The 22,911-nt window shown below is 40.4% G+C and overlaps 1 protein-coding gene across 1 annotated transcript; it reads left to right on the top strand.

Annotated features, from left to right (window-relative positions):
* The first annotated feature begins 208 nt into the window (after positions 1 to 208).
* Positions 209 to 12,098, top strand: LOC137289838 (uncharacterized). Its single transcript, XM_067820884.1, has 6 exons — positions 209 to 251; positions 5,286 to 5,582; positions 10,282 to 10,590; positions 10,890 to 11,002; positions 11,512 to 11,586; positions 12,057 to 12,098. The coding sequence occupies exons 1-6, from the start codon at positions 209 to 211 to the stop codon at positions 12,096 to 12,098; spliced, it is 879 nt and encodes a 292-aa protein (XP_067676985.1).
* Positions 12,099 to 22,911: the final 10,813 nt, after the last annotated feature.

Genomic DNA, 22,911 nt, shown 5'->3' with positions numbered 1-22,911 from the left:
TGGCCATTTAAATCCCCCATGATTAAACAAGGTTTAGGTAACTGGTCATAAAGAGCTTGAAGATCAGACAGTTGACAAGGTGATGTTGGCGGTATGTACAAAGAGCATAGAGTAAAAGCAACCTGTAATGCAAGTCGTACTGCGATGACTTGGAGATTTGTTTTAAGGGGTACTGTGCTATGAATAACATTGTTTCTCACCAGGATAGATGCTCCACCAGAAGCCTTATCTCCTCCAGGAGAAAAAGAGTGGTATGTATTAAATTGACGGAGATCAAAATTATCTGTCTGTTTCAGATGGGTTTCCTGTAAGCACAACGCTGACGGTTTTAAATCTTGGAATAGTAATTGTAAATCAGTCAAATTGGTTGTAAGTCCTCTACAGTTCCATTGTATGATAGGCGAGGATATCATTTCTTCGGAGGATGGACGGGTGATCTACCCCTCAACTTCCTTGAGGGAGACAAGCTATGTGTCCTACCATGGCTATGGTCGGACACGTCCATGTCCTCAAGGGATCCAAACTTGTTAAAGAGTTTAACTGGATTGTCCGCTCCCTTCGGAGCTCTGCCACTGTGACACTTTTTGATAGTTTCAGTGGACGGGTTGTGTTTGTTTTGTGCAGTTTGTTTGACATTTTTGTCTGATTTGGCTCGTTGATCTGACTTTGATGATTGTTTCTGTGATGTAGTTGGGTCCATATTACAAGATACCATGTCCGTTTGTAAAGAAGACATCGTTTGTGAACTTGAATTCTGTTTTTGAGGCCTCACATGGACTTCGACAGGTAATAAAGTAGGTGCTGACTTCCTTGTCCAAGTGTAGTCAGTTTGACAACTGACAGAGTTACATGAAAAAAATTGTTTCGATTGGTATCCCTGAAGTGAAGCGGAAACTGTGGCGGAATATGTCTGACCAGGCTGTTCTTGTGCAAGCACAATCTTCTTTGCTTCAGAAAATGTAATCTTCTGTTCATGTTTTACTCTGGAAATTTTAGACTGCAGCTTCCAATTTGGACAGTCCTTAGAAGATGATGGATGGTTACCAGAACAGCTGACACAAACAGGGCTTTTGTTACACAGATTACCATCTTCGCAATTTCCGGCACAATGATGACACGCTGGTGGATTATGGCGTGACTTGGAGCCATGACCATACTTTTGGCATTTGTAACACCTCAAGGGGTTAGGAATGAACGTCTCAACCCTGAGGTGAAAGTACCCAGCCTTCAGTGATTTGGGATGGTTTGGAACGCAAAATGTCCACAGATAAGTGTTTGTTTTAATGATTTCATTATTCTTTCTGACAGTGAAACGTTTAACATCTGTCACCCCTTGGGCATGTAATTCTGTCACTATGTCAGTTTCTGTCATGTCCGAAAGGCAATGTCCAGCATCACGGACAATGCCTTTACTGGTGTTTAATGTCCTGTGTGGAGAGACCGTCACAGGGACATTTGCAAGAGACTTGGTCGAGAGCAGAATTTTGGATTGTATCTGTTTTTTGCATTCGATAAGTAAAGAACCGGAACGTAGTTTTGTAACTCCTTGTACTTCGCCTGCTAAACCTTCAATGCCCTTCGCAATGGCAAAGGGATTAAGTTTCAGAGGGCCATTATCCACTGAAAACAAGACAAGGAAACGAGACCAATTGTCAGGGTTGATTAAAACTGTTGGAGCCTCATCGTCCGAAGAGAGTGAATCATCAGACTCATGCGATCGTTTTTTAAGTGGGGGTGTCATGATCATAATGGATATAATTCACCTTCCTAGCTCCCCATCCACCACGGAGTGTCAACAAGGACGATGTCACATGTCTGTGGATCTCCAACAGACGACACCAGGGATACCAGGAGGGTATACTCAAGTAGGAAAAATCTTGAAAAGATCAATCCCACCAGATTGGCCCATCTGATGAGCCATCGCCTTCTGGGCATTAAGACTCTAGGCAAATTAAAGAAGATATATGTCAAATCGAGTGGGGTGTTTGAGAAACCAAAAGAGCCAAGGCCTAAATTTAACAACACGGTTTAAAAATATAAGTTGTGCAAATACAGATAATGCACAGGGCTCGACATGACCAGCCGATTGGTTGAACCGGGCCCATTCAACCTCCCGTCTAGGTGAAGTAAGGGTCAAAGGAGTGTGTTGAGCAAAGGGAACACGATTACAGGCTCCCAATGCCCTCAACCCCCAGACTCCCGTCCTCCACCGACACAGGGCCGCAACCTACGGCAAACGGGTTGGTGAACCAAATATGCCCCCGGGTCCACTACGGGGGTGTCGACGAGCTCTTGGCGTTACCCAGCACCCACCACGAGGAGGTGGCTCGCCACGGGTGCCGCAGAGGTGTTTAAATAGCGCAAGAAATGGTGTCTTGAAAAAGGCTTTAAAGTTTCCAAATGAAAAACAAATTGTATACTTTTAGTCATAAATACATACGACATAAGGACCCTGAACTGTTAAATGGCACCCATATCATGGCTGCAAAGGAAGCCAGGTTCTTAGGTCTAATTTTCGACTCCCATTAACCTTTCTGCCAAAAATTAAATCCCTTAAAGCGAAATTCCTGAATGCACAAGGTTTGTTGAAAGTTATTTTCAACTCAAAGTAGCGAGGGGATCATGCCACCTCCGCCCTGCACCTATGTCACTGGTCCTCTCGAAACTTGATATGGCTCCATCTTATATGGTGGAGCCCGCAAAAGCAGCCTACAACTACTTGATTCTGTCCAGTATCAATGTCTAAGACATTGTCTTTGGTCCTTGAGAACCTCTCCTGAAGATAGTCTCTCCTCCGAGGCCGACGAACCATCTTTTACAAACTGCTGTATATTTATCTTAACATTACCAAATCTTAGTTAACATTTATATTAGTTATATTACCAAACTATACTCGAATCTCCAATGAATCTAACCCTGCTTATAACTGTGTCTTCAATCCCCTTCAGGACGATTTATACAACAAGAAATCTATTGGTCCCCCTATTGGGCACATAAATAAACCATTCATTTCTACTACCGACACTGTGCTGGAAAATATACTTCTGTAGTGTTTTTTTTTCTTCTGCGCCTTGGCAACTGGCTCTTCCACAAGTCGACATAACTCTCACAATATTTTAAAGAAAATCAGGAGCCAATGAATTACAGTATAAGCAGGAATATAATAATTTGAACAGTGAATATAATGCATATAAATGCCTATTTAAAGATGGGTGCATGGATGGTGGCTCAGTGGCTTGGGCCATTGGTATTGGTAAACAATATCGTCTCGATAACCACATAGCAGATCTTTTCACAGCAGAAACACATTCTATACTAACTGCCTTTAATTATGTTTAGCAACACCCTAAGTACAAACAGTATATGATTGTCTATTAGGACTTTCTTTCGTGCCTTCAGGCTATTAAAAACCTTCTTGTAAACATCCACGTTTAATAGAAATCATTCAGTTATATAATGATCTTGCTACTGGCCAATTCTACGTCGCCTTTTGTTGATTGCCTAACCACCTTGGCATTTCTCTGAGCATAATGGCTGATTTTACTGCTAAGGCAGCACTCAACAAATCTATGACACCACTTCTTATTCCATACACTGATTATAAAGCTACCATTGGGTCTTATATTGGTGATCTGATGCAAAAGAAGTGGGACACTCAAGCGAGTATCAATAAATTGCATGCAATAAAACCCAATATTGGTTACACTTACTTGGGTTGTCAGTCCAGATTCAAGGCGGCCATTATGCGATGATTCCGCATTGGCCACAAACGACCCATACGCGTAAGATGATATATACTAAAAGGTGAGGATCCTCCGTTTTGTATCCCTTGTGAATAAAGACTCACGGTCAATTATATCTTGCTTGACTGAATTGAGTATTTCCATAAAAGTTGACAACTATTTCAAATCATGACCTATGAAGGATCTTTTTAACAATACCAGTTCTCATTTCATTGTTGCATTCCGAAAAGAATTAGATTTGTTAACTGATTTGTAAATAGATAATATTTTATTATTGGGAGTTTAAATTAGTAATCTCAAATCATCAGTGGCTGTATCCTCAACGATGGTTATACAACCGTGAAATTAGTGTCCTCCTGAAAGGGTACAAGTAGTATGGTACATAAGTCCCAAACCATTTGATGTAAATTTAAGTTTTCCACGCTTGTAATCGTAGTATTTTGTCATGTTAATGTATTGCTAATATTCTACATAAAAGTCAATGGCTGAGGGGATGGTGTAAATCCAGCTAGGGTCCATGGAGTTAGCTAAAGTAAAGTAATCCCCCTGGATCCTGGTATGGTGATCTGCCTTCAGCTGGTGGCGAATACTAGCCCATTTCTACTTTGAAATGCTTAAAAACAGGGTTCTATTCTAAACTCAAGACATACGCTAGCTAAGTTTTATTGAAGGTGTGATACTCTAGTAGTTGTACTGCCCTTCGGTAAGAGGATTTTATGTATGATATATATCTATTCGTATTTTAGAACTAGTTTGAGGTACGATATGGCTGGAATACTGCCTATGTGACTATAAATCTGAACTCACTCACCCCCTCATCTAATGATAGCTCCTGGCGCAGTTCTGTGACGCAATAACCATACGATCATGTGCTCCTTTCTCGGGGAAGCAGGAAGCATAGGGATGAAAATGCGAAAACACGACAGCTTTTAAGAAAAGTAGCGTTGTCAAGATTTCTTAAAGCTTAAGTTGTGGCCTGTCAAGTCATATAGTCTGTCTTTTATTAAAAGAGCAGGCCATCGCATATATCTATTCTTGTTCCGAAGTCGATTGTTTAGGATAAGGTTTCGGTGAATTTGAAATGAACTCGAATACATGTACATGAATCCGACGTTAGGGTTTAAAACATTCATCCATGTACTCGGTAAGTCCTCAGCAACATAGTTTCTTGTCTGAACAGACGATCCCGACCAACCGAATCGATTCGTTAAAATCTGTGGCGTACCCGACACTACCCGACATGTCTTGATTGATGACGGTACTTGTGTAAATCACTGACCTATCTTTCCCAAACTAATATAAAAAAACTTGCGTTCTTTTAACATAAATGTTATTGCCTATGGCGTCATACAACTGAACAAGCGAAGGTTGGAGCATTTAAATACTTCTGAATGCATAGTTCATATACATCGTCGGTGAGAAATGTCAATGAAAGATTTGATTTGTTTACTTTCATTAATTCAAACTATGTTCTTCTTCCTTCTCTCCTTCCATCGCTCTCTCACTGACTTTTGGTTTGATTCTAAAGTCTGAATGCTTCAGAGACACCAACATGTAGCATCTCCAGTAAGCAGGACACTAACTCACTTGTCCAGTACCAGGAGCTGTCCCTTACGGTGGACGTACGAGACTACTACTGCTCCACCGGCCACAACATCTCCCTCCAGACTGGGAATGTGACAACCCTGCTGATGGAAGCTGACTCTGTACCAAGCGCCACAGACAACAGCTCATCAGTAACACTAAATGTGACGGACTCCCATCTGGGCAAAGTAGGACTGGTGTTTAGATGTGACAGCAATCAGTGGAATATAGAGTGTGCTGGTGTGACTAAATTCGGTTAGTTTTACCGTATCCAAATGAAGCACATACCAAGTGTACAAGCTGTTGTTGATGTAGCCTCCAAATATGACATATAAAATAGAATACCGTTGGAAAATAATAGAGTACCCATCGAAAGTTACCAGCCTCTAACTTCAGTCAACTGTTCTATACTAGATTGTGCAAAACAGTCCATACTGTTTAAAGTTACTGTTAAAACATGGACTGATATATTGCAAAACAAATTCGGAAGGGTGAAAAGATTATTGTCATGAGTTCAGTAAATGATGAAACGTTTCCCAAAACTGTAGACCCAAACACAGTCGTTCACATGCACAATATCCGAAAGGTAATATCGTGTATGGCCTCCTTGAGCGTTGAGAACAGCGTTGCCTCGTCTGTATATGGAGTGGATGAGACGGCTGATGAAGACCACAGGAACATCGGGCCCAGACTTGGTGGTACGCCTGAGAGTGTTCAGTGCAAGTTGTCGACCTTGGCCGCACATCTCTGAGTCTCCTCTGGATCTCGTTCCACGTGTGTTCTATCGGGTTTAAGTCTGCACTGAGGGTAGGCAATTGAAGACTGTGTATGCTATGTTGACTCAGAAAGTCTCTAGTTGCTCTGGCAGTATGGGGACGCGAGTTGTCCTGCTGGAAGACATGGTTTCAACGATGACCAAAGTATGGTGAATGAACGAGTGGGTGAGTGAGTTACGTTTTACGCAGCACTCAGCAATATTCCAGCCATATGGCGGCAGTCTGTAAATAATCGAGTCTGGACAAGACAATTCAGTGACCACCAACATGAGCATCGATCTGTGCATGGGAACCGATGACATGTGTCAACAAAGTCAGCAAGCCTGACCACCCGATCCCGTTAGTCGCCTCTTACAACAAGCACAGTCACCTTTTATGGCAAGCATGGGTTGTTGAAGGCCTATTCTACCACGGGACCTTCACGGGTCACCACATTATGGCACGAGGAAGGTCTCAGTGCTTGAACAATATAGGGGGCAGGTGTTACACCATTTCCTCTACCGCGACTAATATTCTGGAGCACAAAAGGGCCTAGTTTGGGACTGAGAGCAATAGCATCCCACACAATGGTGTTCAGACCTCACCACGAGCCTCTTTCCAGGACACAATCATCTGCAAAACGCTCCCGCGTCATCGCCATACCCTCACTCTGCTATCAGCCGTCGAGAAGCAATACCGGCTTTCGGCGGAGAAGATTACAGTTCGCCACTCCCGGGGACGAAAAATTCCAGTGATGTGCGAGTCGCTTGAGGCAATGTCGAACAGTAAGGATCGGACCCAGGTAAGGCCTGTCACATCTGACGTTTCTCTGCCTCAAACGCCTCCGCACTGTGTCGGTGGTGATTGGTCTATGGTGATTTCCAGTGCTTGTCTGTGCAGTTTCCATAAACCTAGTAGAACCATTTTGCAGGCGAGGATAGATAATCTGCTGGTTTTGCCTCAGCATTGTCACGGGCGGTCTTCCACTGCGAGGACGGTCGGCTGTGCATTCAGTGGATTGGACTCGTTGCTGCAGGCGGTATATTGTTCGAACATGAACGGAACTATGACTTCCAACAATCTGGTCAGCATTCAGTATTCAAGTTTGGTCTCTCTGCTCCCTTGATAATGGTGGCCTGTTGCTACTGTCGAAACGTGAATGAGTCGGTGTATGTTCGGTGACTCTACTTATAGGGATGACATCTCGTGATGCAAGTGCATTGTCATTTTCATGAAATGCTCACAAAAATCTCGTCCAATCATTACTTTAGTAACAACGTTTTCACGACGTGTTTCTTTTTATCAAATACAAAACCTGAAATCAAAATTTCTTGAACTGTGGCCACGAACTAGATCTAGGTAACACATAAAACGTGAAAAAAAAGAAACTAAGACGTAACATAACTTAACATAAAATTTCTCAGATGTTGTATCACCATTTACAAACCTTTTTGAGGTAAAGGTAAACTTGCAGAGGGACATCAGTTGTCAGACTGCTCTTGAAAAAGTCAAAGCCGTGCTCATGAATTTAGCAATATTGCAGGCACCAAAATTTGAGATAGTTGATGCCAGTGATGTAGGTGCAGGTGCTGTCCTGATTCAAGAGGAAGACTCAGGAATTGAACGTCATTTTTAAATACTTTTCCAAGACATTTGACAAACAGCAAAGGAATTATTCTTCCATTGAGAAAGAGACATTAGGTCTTTTGATAGTTTTACAGTATTTTGAAGTGTATCTAGGTACCACTGCATTATCAACTGCAGCGTTCACAGATCACAATCCATTGACTTTTGTTCTTTAAGAATCAAAGACTTACGGAATGGAGTTTAACCTTGCCAGGGTTCAATTTTTTTATTAGACACGTTAAAAAAAAGTCAATGTTTGTCCTGAGGCACCTTCCAGTTTGTAAATGTGTGACGACAGAACTATCCTGACAGAACGTCGTCGACAAGCTCGCCGATTGTGGTGTCTAAATCATGTCTGCAACTGTGGTATGGTGGAGAAGTGTCGTTTTAACAGATGAGTCCAGGTTTAACATTACCATTAGCGATGGACGTCAACGTGCCTGTAGAAGGGTGCGAGAACGTAATGCACAAGTCTGTGTCTTGGATATCAATCGCTCTGGCGATGATTCCATGATGATTTGGGGTGGAATAACAACATGTCAAAGGACCCCTTTTTGTGATTTTTCAGGGCAACGTAATCGGTGTGGGCTAAAGGGATCAGATTACTTGACCTGTGGCAATTCCTTTTCTGCAACGTCATGGCCATGGGTTAACATTCCAACAGGACAATGCCCACCCTCATACGGTAAAGGTTGCTATGGATTTCTTACAACACCACAACGTTGACGTTGCCCAGCAAGTTTGGGACGAGACAGATCGACGTCTACACCATCTTCTTCATCCTCCCTCTTACAGCAAGGGTTTGCATGTATTTCTTGCAACACCATAACGTTGACCTACTGTCGTGCCCTGCAAATTCACCGGATCCCTCCCTGATAGAGCATGTTTGGGATGAGATGGATCGACATCTACGCTGTCTACGCTGTCTTCCTCAGATGACGTCCTTGACCTTTAGCATAGTTTGGCGTGACATCCCGCAAAGCCTTCCTTGCACGTTTGATAGGCTCTATGCGTCGTCGATGCACTGCTGTTCTCAACGCCGATGGAGGCATTATTGAGCATGTGACATGGTCGTTTGACCCCTTTCTCGCTTGTGGACTCGTTATGATTGACTTTTCAATTGAAATTCTCCATACTTGTTATGGTCTCATGATCCCTCCATTAAAGTTTATATGTACTTTTGACATAGTTACCCTACTTATCAACTGGGATAATATTGTTACAGTGCACAGTTTAAGTGGCTGGCATATAAGACTAGTTACTGTGTTGACGACACACACACGGACACAGGGATTTACTTGAGTTGTCATCATTCGGCCTATCTGCATATGTATACTTCCTCTTCTGATTGTCAACATCGAACTAAGTCCAACACTGACCTCTCATCGTGTAACATTCAATATAACTGTTTGTCACTCTCAAACCAAGACGGAATGGCGCATACGCAAGGGAGTGAATTGTTCTATACCTATCGAATCACTACGTGTATTTCCTCTTTTATGATGGGTCTTGGTGCTCGTATTTAGCGCAGTAACCATACGATCACGCTTGCCCCCCTCTCTAAGCAGCAAGTGGTAACATAGGGATGATAATGCGACAACATGACACACAGCTTTAAAAAAAGTAGCTTTGTCAAGATTTCTTGAAACTTAACACGTCTCCTATCTAGCCTTGTTTTCTAGTCATCACATATATCTACTGTTATTAGGAATTGACCTTTTAGTTTTTGTATTTTCATTATTAAAAGTGTTTGCTAAGTACGTAAAACTATATACTTTGCGTTATTTAGATTCGAATTTTCCACATTAACCAAGAGTTCTATGTTCACAATAAACACATCAAGGCTCATGTGTCGAATCCGTTACTTTATGAAGTTTCGCTGTCAATACTGGGACTAACAGAAACTAGTTGTAGTGATTTAGAGTAATGAGGTGAATGAAATCAGTTGAGAGAAATACAGGACAAGTAGCATTTTTTAACTCTAATACCGCTTGGGGATGATAAAATAAGGGTCTAGTGATTATTTGACGTGGTTGCATGTGTAAGATGATTACAATGAAAGTCAGGGAGACTGGTAATGTAATCCACTGAGAAAGGCACAATTTTACCAGTAGATAGTAGGACTAATTAACATGTGTGAGCCGTGGACATTCGAAATTAGGACGACCACTTAGCTCATTGTTTGAATTGACTGGACTAATTACAGACATGTGAAATTTCACTGTCAAAATTGCGAATTTATATAAACCCGTCAACAATGTTATACGTATGTGATATTTTCTTTGAGGTGAGGTTAGGCATGAAAACACACACGGTCATTTATATGTTGTGGTAAACTTATATTTCAGCCCTAATGCTTTGTTCGTATTTTTACAACTGAGAATGCTTGAATTCTGATACTAACCCTAGACTGCGTTATGTAACGAAAGTTAAACAGATTATCGATTAACGATTAGATGTATATGCATTTCTAAACTTGGCATCAGTGTGAGTACACTTTAACAATTTCAAAGATACTGATACACTTCTGGCAAAAAATATATAAATAAATAAAATAAATGCAGTCCTTTCAGTTCCCAGGACACCAGCATGCAACATCACCAGTGACAAGGACACAGAGATTCTAACCCTGCATGAAGCGGTGACACTGACCGTGGACATTACTGCGTATTACGATATCCGGGGCTCCCACTGTTCTGCAGATTCAAACTTCACTCTGCAGACAGGTGACGCCTCGCAATTATTACATGTTGGAGATCAAAGACTTTCACCAATAACATTCAATATGACTGAAACACACTTGGGTGGGGTAAGGCTGGTATTCAACTGTCAAGTCCAACACTGGAATCTCAGCTGCGGCGGTGTGACCCGACTCAACAACAGTGAGTTACATTAAAACTCAAATGCTAACGAGGAGTATGTTATCACAAGTACTTATTTGATTGCGATCCGCAATACGTAGCAGTACCACCTATAATGCAGGGCATGTTTTTCACCCTATTACGCCTTTTAGACTGCGTGCAGTCTGGATCAGTATTGAGTTTTCTTTTACACTGACGTTCCACACTGCATTGCAGCTGAGTCTTCGTTCTGATTGTTTTATTCAAAGTAAACCAACACATGTCTGTTTTCTGACGTATTGTCTGACCTTGTCTGAATACCCCGTTTGCAGAAAATAAAGCAATTGGACAAATAGCCACAAGCTCAACTATAGTTATTATTACTGGAGTTGTCGGTGCCGCATTGTGTCTCATCGTCCTCGCCATCATCATTTTCCTAGTCGTCAAAAGAAAGGTAAACTGATTTGAACACGAGTCACACTTCTTATGATCCTAATATACTTTTGAGAGTGTGGGGTATGTCACAACACATGTGTCACTATGCAAGCGAATGAGCGGTCACATGTTGTAAACCGGTAACATTTAATGAGTGAGGATATATCTCAAAATACCTAATGTTAACATGTCACTATGAGATATGAAACTAACTTTCCTCACAAATATTGATCCTAATTTGAATGATAACGATTCTTTAGGATTGCTTTGTAATTACACGCTGAATATGTGAAATGGGAATATATTCATAACCTGCACTTGCATCTGCTTACACTAAAATTGGTGCAAGCCACAATTTTCGGTGCAGGTGTGGGTGTAGAAATTACTTGCTTTGTAAATGACAACTGACGCTCACTGTTTATCCATATAATGGCATCACTCCTTAAATGTGCATAAATTAGCAACCTCAGGAAGCTGAATGTTTCTATGTTACTTTCTTGTTGGGTTAACAGGTATCTGAATTAACAGTACGCCCCCCTTCTGGAGGAAGTGAGCAGCAACCTGTGCACAATGTTGCAGTCAACTCTGGAGGATCTGCCTCTGGTAATAGCCAATACGTCCATGCACTGCATGTTCATTTTGGGTGCAAATCAGGTATTGTAGGTGTCACCTTGGAATGATATAACAGAATCATCACACGCGATAGGTCACAGAAATATATATGTTCAATCGGTCTGCAGACAAATCCCCAGTTGACAAAATCCCCCCAGGGAAAAACTACAACCTTGGACCCCCTTAGGACAAAAAAACAAAAACACGTAGAACAACAAAACCGAATTAATAATGAAGGAAAAAAAACTATTTAGCCGGCATCACACTTACAATGAAAAATAGCAAAAATTGGATTTTTAATTCAATACGTATACGAGACAGACAGACAGATGACAACCTTTACGTTATGGTATCAAGGAGTGTGCCTCTCTAGCTCCTGGAACATCACAAAAGCCACCTATATTGCCACTAATAAAGGTGTATATCACACTGTTGTGTTCACATCACACTTGTTTTTACAGGCACCCATGAAGAGCCACCTCCTCGTGGTGGGTGCTGGGTAACGCTAAGTGCTCTTCTCCCGTGTGGACCCGGGACAGAATGTGTCCACAGCACCCCATTGCTTGTCGTAAGAGGCGACTAAATTGGGCAACCTGTTTGCCGTGGGTTGCGTCCCGTGTCGGTGGAGGACGGGATCCTGGTGGTTGAGGGCAGATGGGCTTTTAACTGCGTTTCATTTGCCCAACACACCACTTCGGCCCTTACTTCACCTAGACGGGTGGTTGAATGGGCCCGATTCAACCAATCGGCTGGTCATGCCAAGCCCTGTGCATGGATTATATACAAAAGCACAGAATTTTTATTTGGAATTGTTGAACTTATGGTCTTGGCACCCTTATTCTTGGAACAATATTTGACTTGACTTTGATATGTTTATCGTGAACTTTGCCTAGAGTCCTATGCCAGAAGGCGATGGCTCATGGGCCAATCTGGTAGAATTATTAATCTCTTAATTTTTCTGCTGGAGTATATCACCTGGGTATCCTTGGTGCTGCAAGCTGGAGATCCGCTTGTTTTTAGCATTGTCCTTGTGATACTCCGTGGAGGGTGGGGAGCTCGGGTGATGAACAAATATGTCTTAAACATGGAATACCAAACACCCCCCAAAAAAACAAAACGTCCACTCGATGATGTTGGAGAACAGCGACAAGGTGCTTCTGCTGATCATTGGCCACGATTTTTGATAATGGAAACTCCGGATAAGACTCCCTTAAAACTTAATCCTTTTGCGGTTTCTAAAGGTATCAACGGAATAGCTGGAGAGGTACAAAACATCAAACACTTGCGTTCAGGATCCATTCTAATTGAATGTAGCAGAAAACAGCAGGCTATCAACCTTTTATCTACGGATATGTTCGTTGGAGTTCCTGTTATAGTCTCTGCCCATAGAACACTAAATACCAGCAAGGGTATAATCAGAGACAGGGATCGACTGTTGGCTGCTATGTCTGAGTTAGACATTGCTTCTGAAATGAAGGATCAGGGAGTAATATTTGTCAAGCGTTTTACTACCCGCAGAAACAATGAAACCATTCAGACAAATACCTACCTCTTTGCTTTCTCTTCACCGAATCCTCCAAAGTCAGTCAAGGTTGGTTACAGCAATATGTCCGTTGACATCTATATCCCAAATCCTTTGAGATGTTTTAGATGTCAAAAATATGGACACGGTGTTAACAACTGTACAAAACCAATAACATGTGGCCACTGCAGTGAAACTAGCCATGTTACAGAAGACTGTACTAGTAACATAAAGAAGTGCACAAACTGTACAGGAAATCATTCTTCCTTTTCAAAAGACTGCCCAGTTTGGAAAAAACAAATGGAAATTACTAAAATCAAATTTACCCAAAATATTAGCTTTGTAGATGCCAAAAAGATCGTTGAATCAACAGCACCAAGTGGTTCATATGCATCAGTTGCCAGGACATCTTCGGACACAAACCTAAAGGTAAACACCTTATCAGTACCCACCTGTTCAATACATTGTCAGACCGACTTGACATGGGTTAAAACCAACACACCTCAGCCACTCACACCTGAACAGTCTACTCAGACTGAGAACTCTGGCAATAACGTGGTTATCCAGCCAGACATTCCATCACAGTCTTCTAATCAAGATTCTTCATCCGGGGAACATTCATTATCTCAGTCCAACCAACAAACTCGAACTAAAGTCAATTCTAAAAACACTGTTCAAAGTATTCATAAACCAAGAACAGAATCATTGAAAAAAAGTGGCAGACCTCAAAAGGGTTCAGAAAATCCAATCAAGATATATAACAAATACGGTTCACTAGAGGACATGGAAGTGTCCGAAAACTCCTGTCCCAGGACACATAGCTTGTCGCCCTCGAAGAAAGTGAGGGGCAGATCCCCCATCATTCCACCTAAAAGATAAGTCAACCTGCTACTATCGTACAGTGGAATTGTAGAGGTCTTAGGACTAATTTTAATGAATTACAGCTATTAGTCCAGGATCTAACACCATCGGTTTTTTGTCTACAAGAAACGTATCTGAAACAGACGGACATTTTTACTTTGCGCCAGTTTACAGCCTATCATTGTTTTTCCCCTCTAGGTGACAGGGCCACTGGAGGATCTTCTATACTTGTACGGAGGGATGTTATTCACAGTCCCGTTATACTAACAACTTCGCTCCAAGCTGTGGCAGTACGACTTACTCTCGGTGTTGCATTTACATTATGCTCTCTCTATATTCCACCTTCATCTGCACTTCAACAGACTGATCTTCAATCACTCTATGATCAACTCCCGAAGCCATGCGTTATTATGGGTGATCTCAATGGTCACAACCCACTTTGGGGCAGCACTAACACTAGCACTAAAGGCAAAATACTTGAACATTTTATTTCCAGTAATGATCTGTGCATATTTAATAATGACTCAAGTACATATCTGCATCCTGCAAGTGGTACTTATTCTTCTCTGGATCTGTCTCTTGCAGATTCTATTTTACTGAATGAATTTGATTGGTCTGTTCATAATGACCTTTGTGGAAGTGATCACTTCCCGACTATTCTCTCAGAACTAACTCCATCTGCTTCTCCATCACATACAAGATGGAACTTTTCGAAGGCTGACTGGCCTTTATTCCAAACTATTTGTAAATCGAAACTGCGACCTGGCTGTTTCAGTGATATAACCGATCCCATTCAAACCTTTGCTGACATTTTAAATGAAATAGCTGATGAGTGTATACCTAAGTCCTCTACGACTCCACATGTACGAAAGCCATGGTTTAATACAGATTGTAGACAAGCTAGAAAAGCGAGAAAAAAGGCAGAAAATTATTTCCGTCGTCACCCAACCGTCCACAACTTGAATAAATTTAAAATACTCAATGCGAAGGCACGTCGCACCTTCAAACAAAATAAAAGGCAATCTTGGAGGAACTATGTGTCCAAACTTAATTCACGTACACCAATATCAAAGGTATGGAACATGGTTCAAAGAATTAAAGGTAAAGGTTCAAAAGCTGCTGTTCACCATCTTAAAGATGGGGATAATTTAATTACTGGCACATCTGAAATTGCAAATAAAATTGGCGAAACTCTTGCCAAGAATTCATCGTCGGCGAATTATGTCCCTGAGTTTCAGAGATATCAGAAACAACAGGAAAAGATAAAGCTTAATTTCGATTCACATAACGGCGAAGATTACAATGAAGTGTTTTCTTTACATGAGCTCCATACGGCTCTTGAGCAAGCTCATGACACTGCAACAGGTGATGATAATATACATTACCAGCTACTGAAGCACTTACCTGAATCATGTTTGATGACACTTTTGGATCTATTTGACCAAATATGGACGTCTGGAAAATTTCCTCCTTCATGGAGAAATGCAATTGTAGTTCCAATACCAAAACCTGGTAAGGATCATACAGATCCGTCGAATTATAGACCAATATCGTTAACTAGCTGTGTTTGCAAAACCATGGAACGTATGGTGAATAATAGACTTGTTTGGTATCTTGAAACCAATAACCTTATCACAAATATTCAGTGTGGTTTCAGAAAAAATCATAGTACCATTGATCATCTGGTACGTTTAGAATCCTTCGTTAAAAATGCTATAGTCAACAAACAACATGCTGTATCAATTTTCTTTGATCTTGAAAAGGCTTATGATACCACCTGGAAGCATGGCATTTTGAAGGATCTGCATGATTTTGGTTTGAGAGGCCGTTTGCCTCTTTTTATATCACAATTTTTAAAAGACAGGCAATTTCAAGTCCGTGTGGGTTCAACCCTGTCTGATCATTATAATCAGGACCAGGGTGTTCCCCAGGGCAGTATTTTGTCGGTGACCTTATTTAGCATTAAGATCAATAGTTTATCCAAGGTTTTAAATGATTCAATTGATGGATCGCTTTTTGTGGATGATTTTAATATTTCCTGCTGTGGTAAAAATATGCATACTATTGAACGGCAATTACAGTTGTGTTTAAATAAAATAAATAAATGGTGTCTTGAAAACGGTTTCAAATTCTCAAAGTCGAAAACTAACTGTCTACACTTTTGTAGGAAATATAAACCGCATAAAGACCCTGAACTATATTTAAGTGGCACTCCCATTAAAGTTGTAAAGGAGGCCAAGTTCTTGGGCCTAGTTTTCGATTCCCATTTAACCTTTTTGCCGCATATCAAATCCCTAAAAGCCAAATGCCTGAAAGCACTCGATCTGTTGAAAGTTGTTTCCAACTCAAAGTGGGGAGGGGATCAAGCTACCCTCCTACAACTATATCGATCACTGGTCCGTTCAAAACTTGATTATGGCTCCATCGTATATGGTGGAGCCTGCAAAAGCAACCTGCAACTATTAGATTCTGTCCACCATCAAGGTCTAAGACTTTGCCTTGGGTCATTCCGAACTTCACCTATTGACAGTCTTTACGTTGAGGCCGATGAACCATCTCTTACACAACGTCGTATAAAATTATCCTTACAATACATGACTAAATTATATTCTAATGAATCTAACCCTGCATATACCTGTGTGTTCAATCCACTTTATGAGGATCTGTACGACAAGAAGTCTTCTCTTGTTCCACCTCTAGGGCACAGAATTAAACCCTTTCTTTCTTCGGCCGGCATTGGGCTGGAAAACATAGCTCCCTCCCGTCTTCTTTCTTCTCCTCCTTGGCAATTGGTTAGGCCACAAGTTGACCTAACATTGACTTCATTTAAAAAATCAGAAACTAATGAACTACAATATAAACAAGAATATAATCAATTAAAAACTAAATATAGCAATTACAAACCCTTATATACAGATGGGTCCAAGGACGGTGGTGCAGTGGCTTGTGCCACTGTCATTGGATCCAGAACAATATCTTCTAGACTACCAGATAACAGCTCTATTTTTACAGCTGAATCAAACGCCATACTAACGGCTCTTAAATATATTCAAAGACACCCTAAACGTAAACAATATATAATCTATTCCGACTCTCTTTCGTGCCTTCAGGCTATTAAAAAATTGTCGTGCAAACATCCACTTTTAATTGAAATTATTGAAATGTATAATGATCTTGCAACTGGCCAATACGACATCGTCTTTTGTTGGTTACCTAGCCACGTAGGTATTTCAGGGAATACACTGGCTGACATTGCTGCGAAGGCAGCACTCAACAAATCTGTGACTCCACTTCTTATTCCATACAGTGATTATAAAAGTGCAATTAGATCTTATGTCCGTCATCTGATGCAGAAGAAGTGGGACACCCAAGTGGGTATCAATAAATTACATGAAATAAAACCTTACATTGGTTATACCCACTTGGGTTGTCCGTCCAGATTTGAAGAGGTCATTTTGCGACGATGTCGTATTGGTCATACAAGGTTTACCCATGCATACCTGTTGAAGGGTGAAGATCCACCATTTTGCATCCCTTGTGATGAGAGAACCACGGTCAAGCATATCTTGCTTGACTGTGCTGAATTCTCCATCATAAGGGATAAATATTTCAATGTAAAAACACTTTCGGATCTTTTTAACACAGTCAATACTCATTTAATTATTGGATTTTTAAGGGAAATTGATTTCCTTGTTGACTTATAATTGATATGTTCTGTAGATAGTTGTATTTTAATGGTTGGTAGTATATATAAGGAACATTGATCATTAGTGGCTGTACCCTCAACGGGGGTTGAAGTATTGTAAAATAATTGTCCTCCTGAGAGGGTACGTAAGTCCCAAAATTTTCAAAGTCAATTTATACTTTCCAGGACTTTTAAGTGTAGTCTTTGTGTTATTTTAATTTTGGCTAAAATTTCTTAAAATTGCCAGCGGCTGAGGGGATGGTGTAAATCCAACTAGGGACCATGCAGGTAGCAAAGGTACTGTAAGTCCCCATGGTCCCTAGTCTGGTGTTCTACCTTCTGTTGTTGGCGATCTATAGCCTGTTTTTATATTGTATTGTCCATATAACGATATCAGTTTTACCTTTCCACACTAGTTTTAATGCTAACTGTGATATCCTAGTTGTTTTACTGTCCTTCGTTGACAGATTTTATAATGGACACAATAGTCGTTTTCATTGATGAATGTTCTCGTCACGATATGGCTGAAACAGTGCCGATGTGACGTTAAATTGTAACTCACTCACTCACTCACTTGTTTTTACAAGTTCTTTTTATCTGGCCTCATTGACTGATTATATACATACAGGGTTTCCAGTACATCTAATTATCACTTCACATGCTGTATATCACTCTTCTGTGTTCATATCTCAGTGTTTGGGGATTTTGCCCAAAGGTTCTTATTTATTTTAGGGGGATTTGTTTCCTAATTGGTTTTGCCTTGAGGGTTTTTTGTCCAAAATGGTTTTGTTCTACAATCGCTCCGTCGTTCTAGTACACCACACAATTCACATCAGCCATTTCGTTCTAGCTGAAATACATCGTAGATGGAAATATGAATCACATAATTTCAGCTTGGTTTTATCACTTCATTCGTTTGTCTTGTCAAGTCACGATATGGCTGAAATATTGCCAATGTGGCCATATATTTTAACTCAGTCAGTCGTTCGTCTTGAGTCTATGTGCTAATATTAAATTTTCAGAAACAAATAGACTTTGCTAATTTCATCTAACTGTTTCAGGTGGTGATCACCTGCATCCTGAAGCTGGAGGAGAATATACGGCTCTGGATAGAAGTGCTGTCCAACCTTCAAACATATACGAACCTCTGGCAACATACGAACAGATATCCAATATGTGAAGCGTTAAAAGTCTACGAAGACACCGCAATTTGACTTTGCATATGAACACATTCTCACCTTTGTACGAAAAACATTACAAACATCTTGAAAAACATTGCGATTTAGACTTATTACCAAAATCAATAATAATTACAATAGAATATGTAAAACAAAGACCATACTGAAACGATATAATGTGCAGTAGACAAGGGTGAAAACCTCCAGCATGTTACAACAGTACTTTGTTAGACAAATGTATATCAGATGACGTGACCACGTTATATTGTTGGAGAAGCATGGGTATGTGTATGGATCCCATTCAATACAGAAGTAAATACACATGAGTAATATACTCAGAGCGTTTCCTTGAAAAATTAAACGTGCGAAAAGTCGATATCTTAAGCTTTCCCTTGCTAGGTGTGTCGTGACATCGGTTTATTCCCAATATGACTACTCCTAGTTTGACTACCCGGCCAATACACAACTTGTCCCTGTCGAGTGTTTTTTTTAATTACTTGCTCTCAAAAACTTAAAAAGTTCTTGTTTGATTTGAGAGAAATATTAACGTGGAAAAGTTCTCTGCAGTTCGAAGAATCCCTACATGCGATGTCACCAGTGTCAAGGACACAGGGACGCTTACACTGCATGAGGAAATGATCCTCACACTAGACACACTGCCCATTACTATGTACGAGGCGCTTTCTGTCCCCTTTCTCAGGATCAGCATAGTATGCACTGTTTAGGTAAATCGAACAGAAACCACAATCATCGGTTCAACCCTGCTGTACTTCGAAAGTATATTTGCAATGCAGTTTCGTTTGTGATTCTGTCAATCCAGAGCCTCTTCAGTTTCTCTCCTTTGCTTGATATCAGTCTCACATTCCAGTAGCAGGAAGAGCTGTGCCCATGCCCTAATACTGCATATTGACAGTGTATTTTCAAAATAGTCAAAATACGTTATATAATGATAGTAGATGGACTGTGACGTTGTGACTGCTTTGAAATACCTATATTTAGAATATAGTTGATATTTTCTTGGAATTTTTGACCGACTTCTATCAACATGGTGGTTACCGAGCATTTCCTACATAAAACGGCGAAAATAAAACCTTCCCTTTGAAAACGACGCCTCATTTTTAAATCAGGTGTTTTTATAGTTAACATTCAAATTTGCTGCGCTTTATGAAGTAAGCAGTATATAATCTCACATTGCCAACTTCAGTAAGTGCCCGTGTGCTGGTATCTAACCATACCTGATAAAGATAAGTGTCCTACTACTGCCACTTTTATTTGCCATTATACACGCACAACAGAATTTCCAGTTTGGACCTACAGTGTGCATGATCTATACCGTGTGCCATTTGCCAACAGACATGCCATTCACAAGGCATCTTTTATATAAGGTACTTGCCCTATATCCTATGTCTCTAGGTACCTTAGACCAACAAACAAAATGTTACAATAATCTATTCGAAACAGAAATAGCACATGGAACATAGAGAGACCATGCAATTTTCTAAGGTGTGCATTAACAACTGAGGAACCGAATACCTCCGTGATTATATATTTAAACAACGACAGTTTAAAGCACGAGTGGGCTTCATCCCACCGTTGTGAACACTTGGATCATTCTTTGATCACAATTCCAATGCCACGTACAGGAATATGCATACGTTTTAAAAAGGAGACACAAAATTTTAAAATCGACCAACGACCATCGCGTCAAGTTAGCGAAATCCAAAGCAAACTGTGATGCTATTCATCACGTAAGCACAAACCACAGTAGGGTCCTGAATTATCAAAAACAAGGTGGTTGAGAGCGCCAGATTCTCGTGTCTCATACACTACATGCAGTCCACTGGTAAAAGACGTTTCGAGTTCTAAGTGGGGAGTAATGATGACACAAAGGTTGATGATCACTTACTTGATAAAATCATACGAGGCATATTTAAGGCATATTTAAGTGCATAGGTGTAAGAAATATCCACGTGGTGTTACAGATATGTCAGGCTTTGGCACTAATTATACTAACATGATATTCCTGTAAAAGACGTGTTTAGAAATCTGCGAAGCCTGATTCAGAATTTTTTGGAATATTAATATTTAACAACACATATCTGCAGCTGAACTTGATCTCACTCTCAAGTGTCCTCAGACAACTCCTGTCTTCTCTAACTTCATTTTGAAACCCATCCTTTGGTATCCTAACAGGATTACGACTAATTCCGCTCAATCTATACTCAGAATTAAACGTTGATACGCCTTAGCGTATATTCATGGATATTCTTGTGAAAAATTTTTGGTTGTGTATTGCAAACAATAAGGCCCTAGTTCATGGCTGACAAATTTAAACCACGGACATCTCTCCAGTGGTATCGACAGAACTTGAACTTGTTTCACCTTTGAAACACGTCGGGGATTATCGACATTTCAGACGTTATCCAAATCCTGCAACAATGCCACAGGAATTCCACCAAATCCTTCCTCGGATATAGACTGATCTTAACGGGGCGAAGAGGTCTGGTCTGTTTCTATGCGCACGGTGTGCACACTGGCTGCTACCTACAATTATACTTTGTGTATAGGTTCTTCTTATGTATAAAGTTGTGTGTCACTTGCTTAATAACATTTTGCACCTACATCGGAATGTAGCATCTATTCCACAGATGGGTTATCGATAACAAGCAAAGTGGAAAACGACTAAAACCTAACCTGACATCAATGGCTTTCGTGAGATTTTGCCTAGGAATTATTAGCCTTCAATCAACATATAAACAGACTCATCATGTTCACAAAGGTCATATTTTAGTCATCAGCTAAAACCTTGTGATATTGTGTTGCTAATGATATTTCTTCTTTCCGTGTCGGCAGCATTCAAAGTACCCCTTAATATTTCAGGAAATTTTTCTCCCCCGATATGATTGTTATTTGTCATCGAAATGATTGCATGAGTTTCCTTATGTACGATAGTCACGCTTAGTTATATGACATAACTTTCGAACAACACAAGCCGTCTTTTCCCTAGTTTTAATGCCACTAAATCTCTCTCTCTCTCTCTCTCGTTCTTTCTGTCAAATATAGTCTCTCTCTTCTCTTAGTCGTTGGCTCTCTCGTGGTCTCAACAAAGGTCATGCATAAATATGTATGTAAGAACATCTGGTATTGCAGAGTGCTATACACATCATGTTGACTTTAGTAAGGGAAGAAAGAACAATGTCATATCTCGTGTACAAATACACGTCAATATTGACTCATACCGGACAGGGAAATGTGCTATGGATACTAAGCGTGTTACGACTGTATGACACATCTAAGAATTATGAATGCATCTGCTCTGTGCCGATGCTTGCTGATACCTACTACATTTTCCCGAACACTGTGTCTCAGTAAAGCGATTCATGAACACATACACTTTCATCGTATGACATGGTCACAATCCCATGCAAGTACAGTTGTTTAAGTGTTGTACGGAATAATACTTCACGGCATTCACTGAGAGAAACAACATTCAATCGTGGTATTAATTCATAGTCACTAAACGCCAAGAAGAAACGTTACCCTGAAAATAGGACAATTTAACACTTCTGAAAAAGGTGTGCGTCACCTTAATATGAATGTTTTTGAAATTGTTTTATGATTTGCATAAAGCTGTATTGTTCAACTTATAACGTCTAAGATATATTTGATAATTTTCAGAAATTCAATAAGGTAGGAGGCTAACGTTTCAGTTGACGTTTAGTATACATATGCATTAACACAGCAGATGTGGCGTGTTGCAGTCGGTTGCCGGATTTCTGTTGCCTTGACGGAAATCGCGCAATTACTTATTTGCGCATTCTGTAATCATGCAGCATTTACATGCCTCTTGTCAGCCAATGACGATTTTTTTGTATCACAACATAAACTTTTATTGTGGATCCGTTTTTGTCACATTATGAGGATCGGTGTAACCAGATAAGTAATATTTGGAAATCCAAAACTGAGAGTACATCACGTTTAGCTCATAACGGATGCTGAAGCCTGTCAATAATTATACCTCTCCCATTATTGGTGTTAGTAGTTTCAGCTTGTGTTAGATTTTATTAGTC

Source organism: Haliotis asinina, chromosome 1 (assembly GCF_037392515.1).
Source record: "Haliotis asinina isolate JCU_RB_2024 chromosome 1, JCU_Hal_asi_v2, whole genome shotgun sequence".
NCBI classification, from domain to species: domain Eukaryota; kingdom Metazoa; phylum Mollusca; class Gastropoda; order Lepetellida; family Haliotidae; genus Haliotis; species Haliotis asinina.
The sequence above is the reverse complement of the archived record's forward strand: the minus strand, read 5'-3'. Positions and strand labels throughout refer to the sequence as shown.

Excerpts from the sequence above, each read along its gene's own strand:
- LOC137289838 (XM_067820884.1), top strand. The coding sequence starts at position 209 with ATGCTCCACCAGAAGCCTTATCTCCTCCAGGAGAAAAAGAGTG. Across the intron at positions 5,583-10,281 it reads TGCTGGTGTGACTAAATTCG|TTCCCAGGACACCAGCATGC; the intron begins GTTAGTTTTACC and ends CAGTCCTTTCAG. Across the intron at positions 11,587-12,056 it reads CTCTGGAGGATCTGCCTCTG|GCACCCATGAAGAGCCACCT; the intron begins GTAATAGCCAAT and ends TTGTTTTTACAG.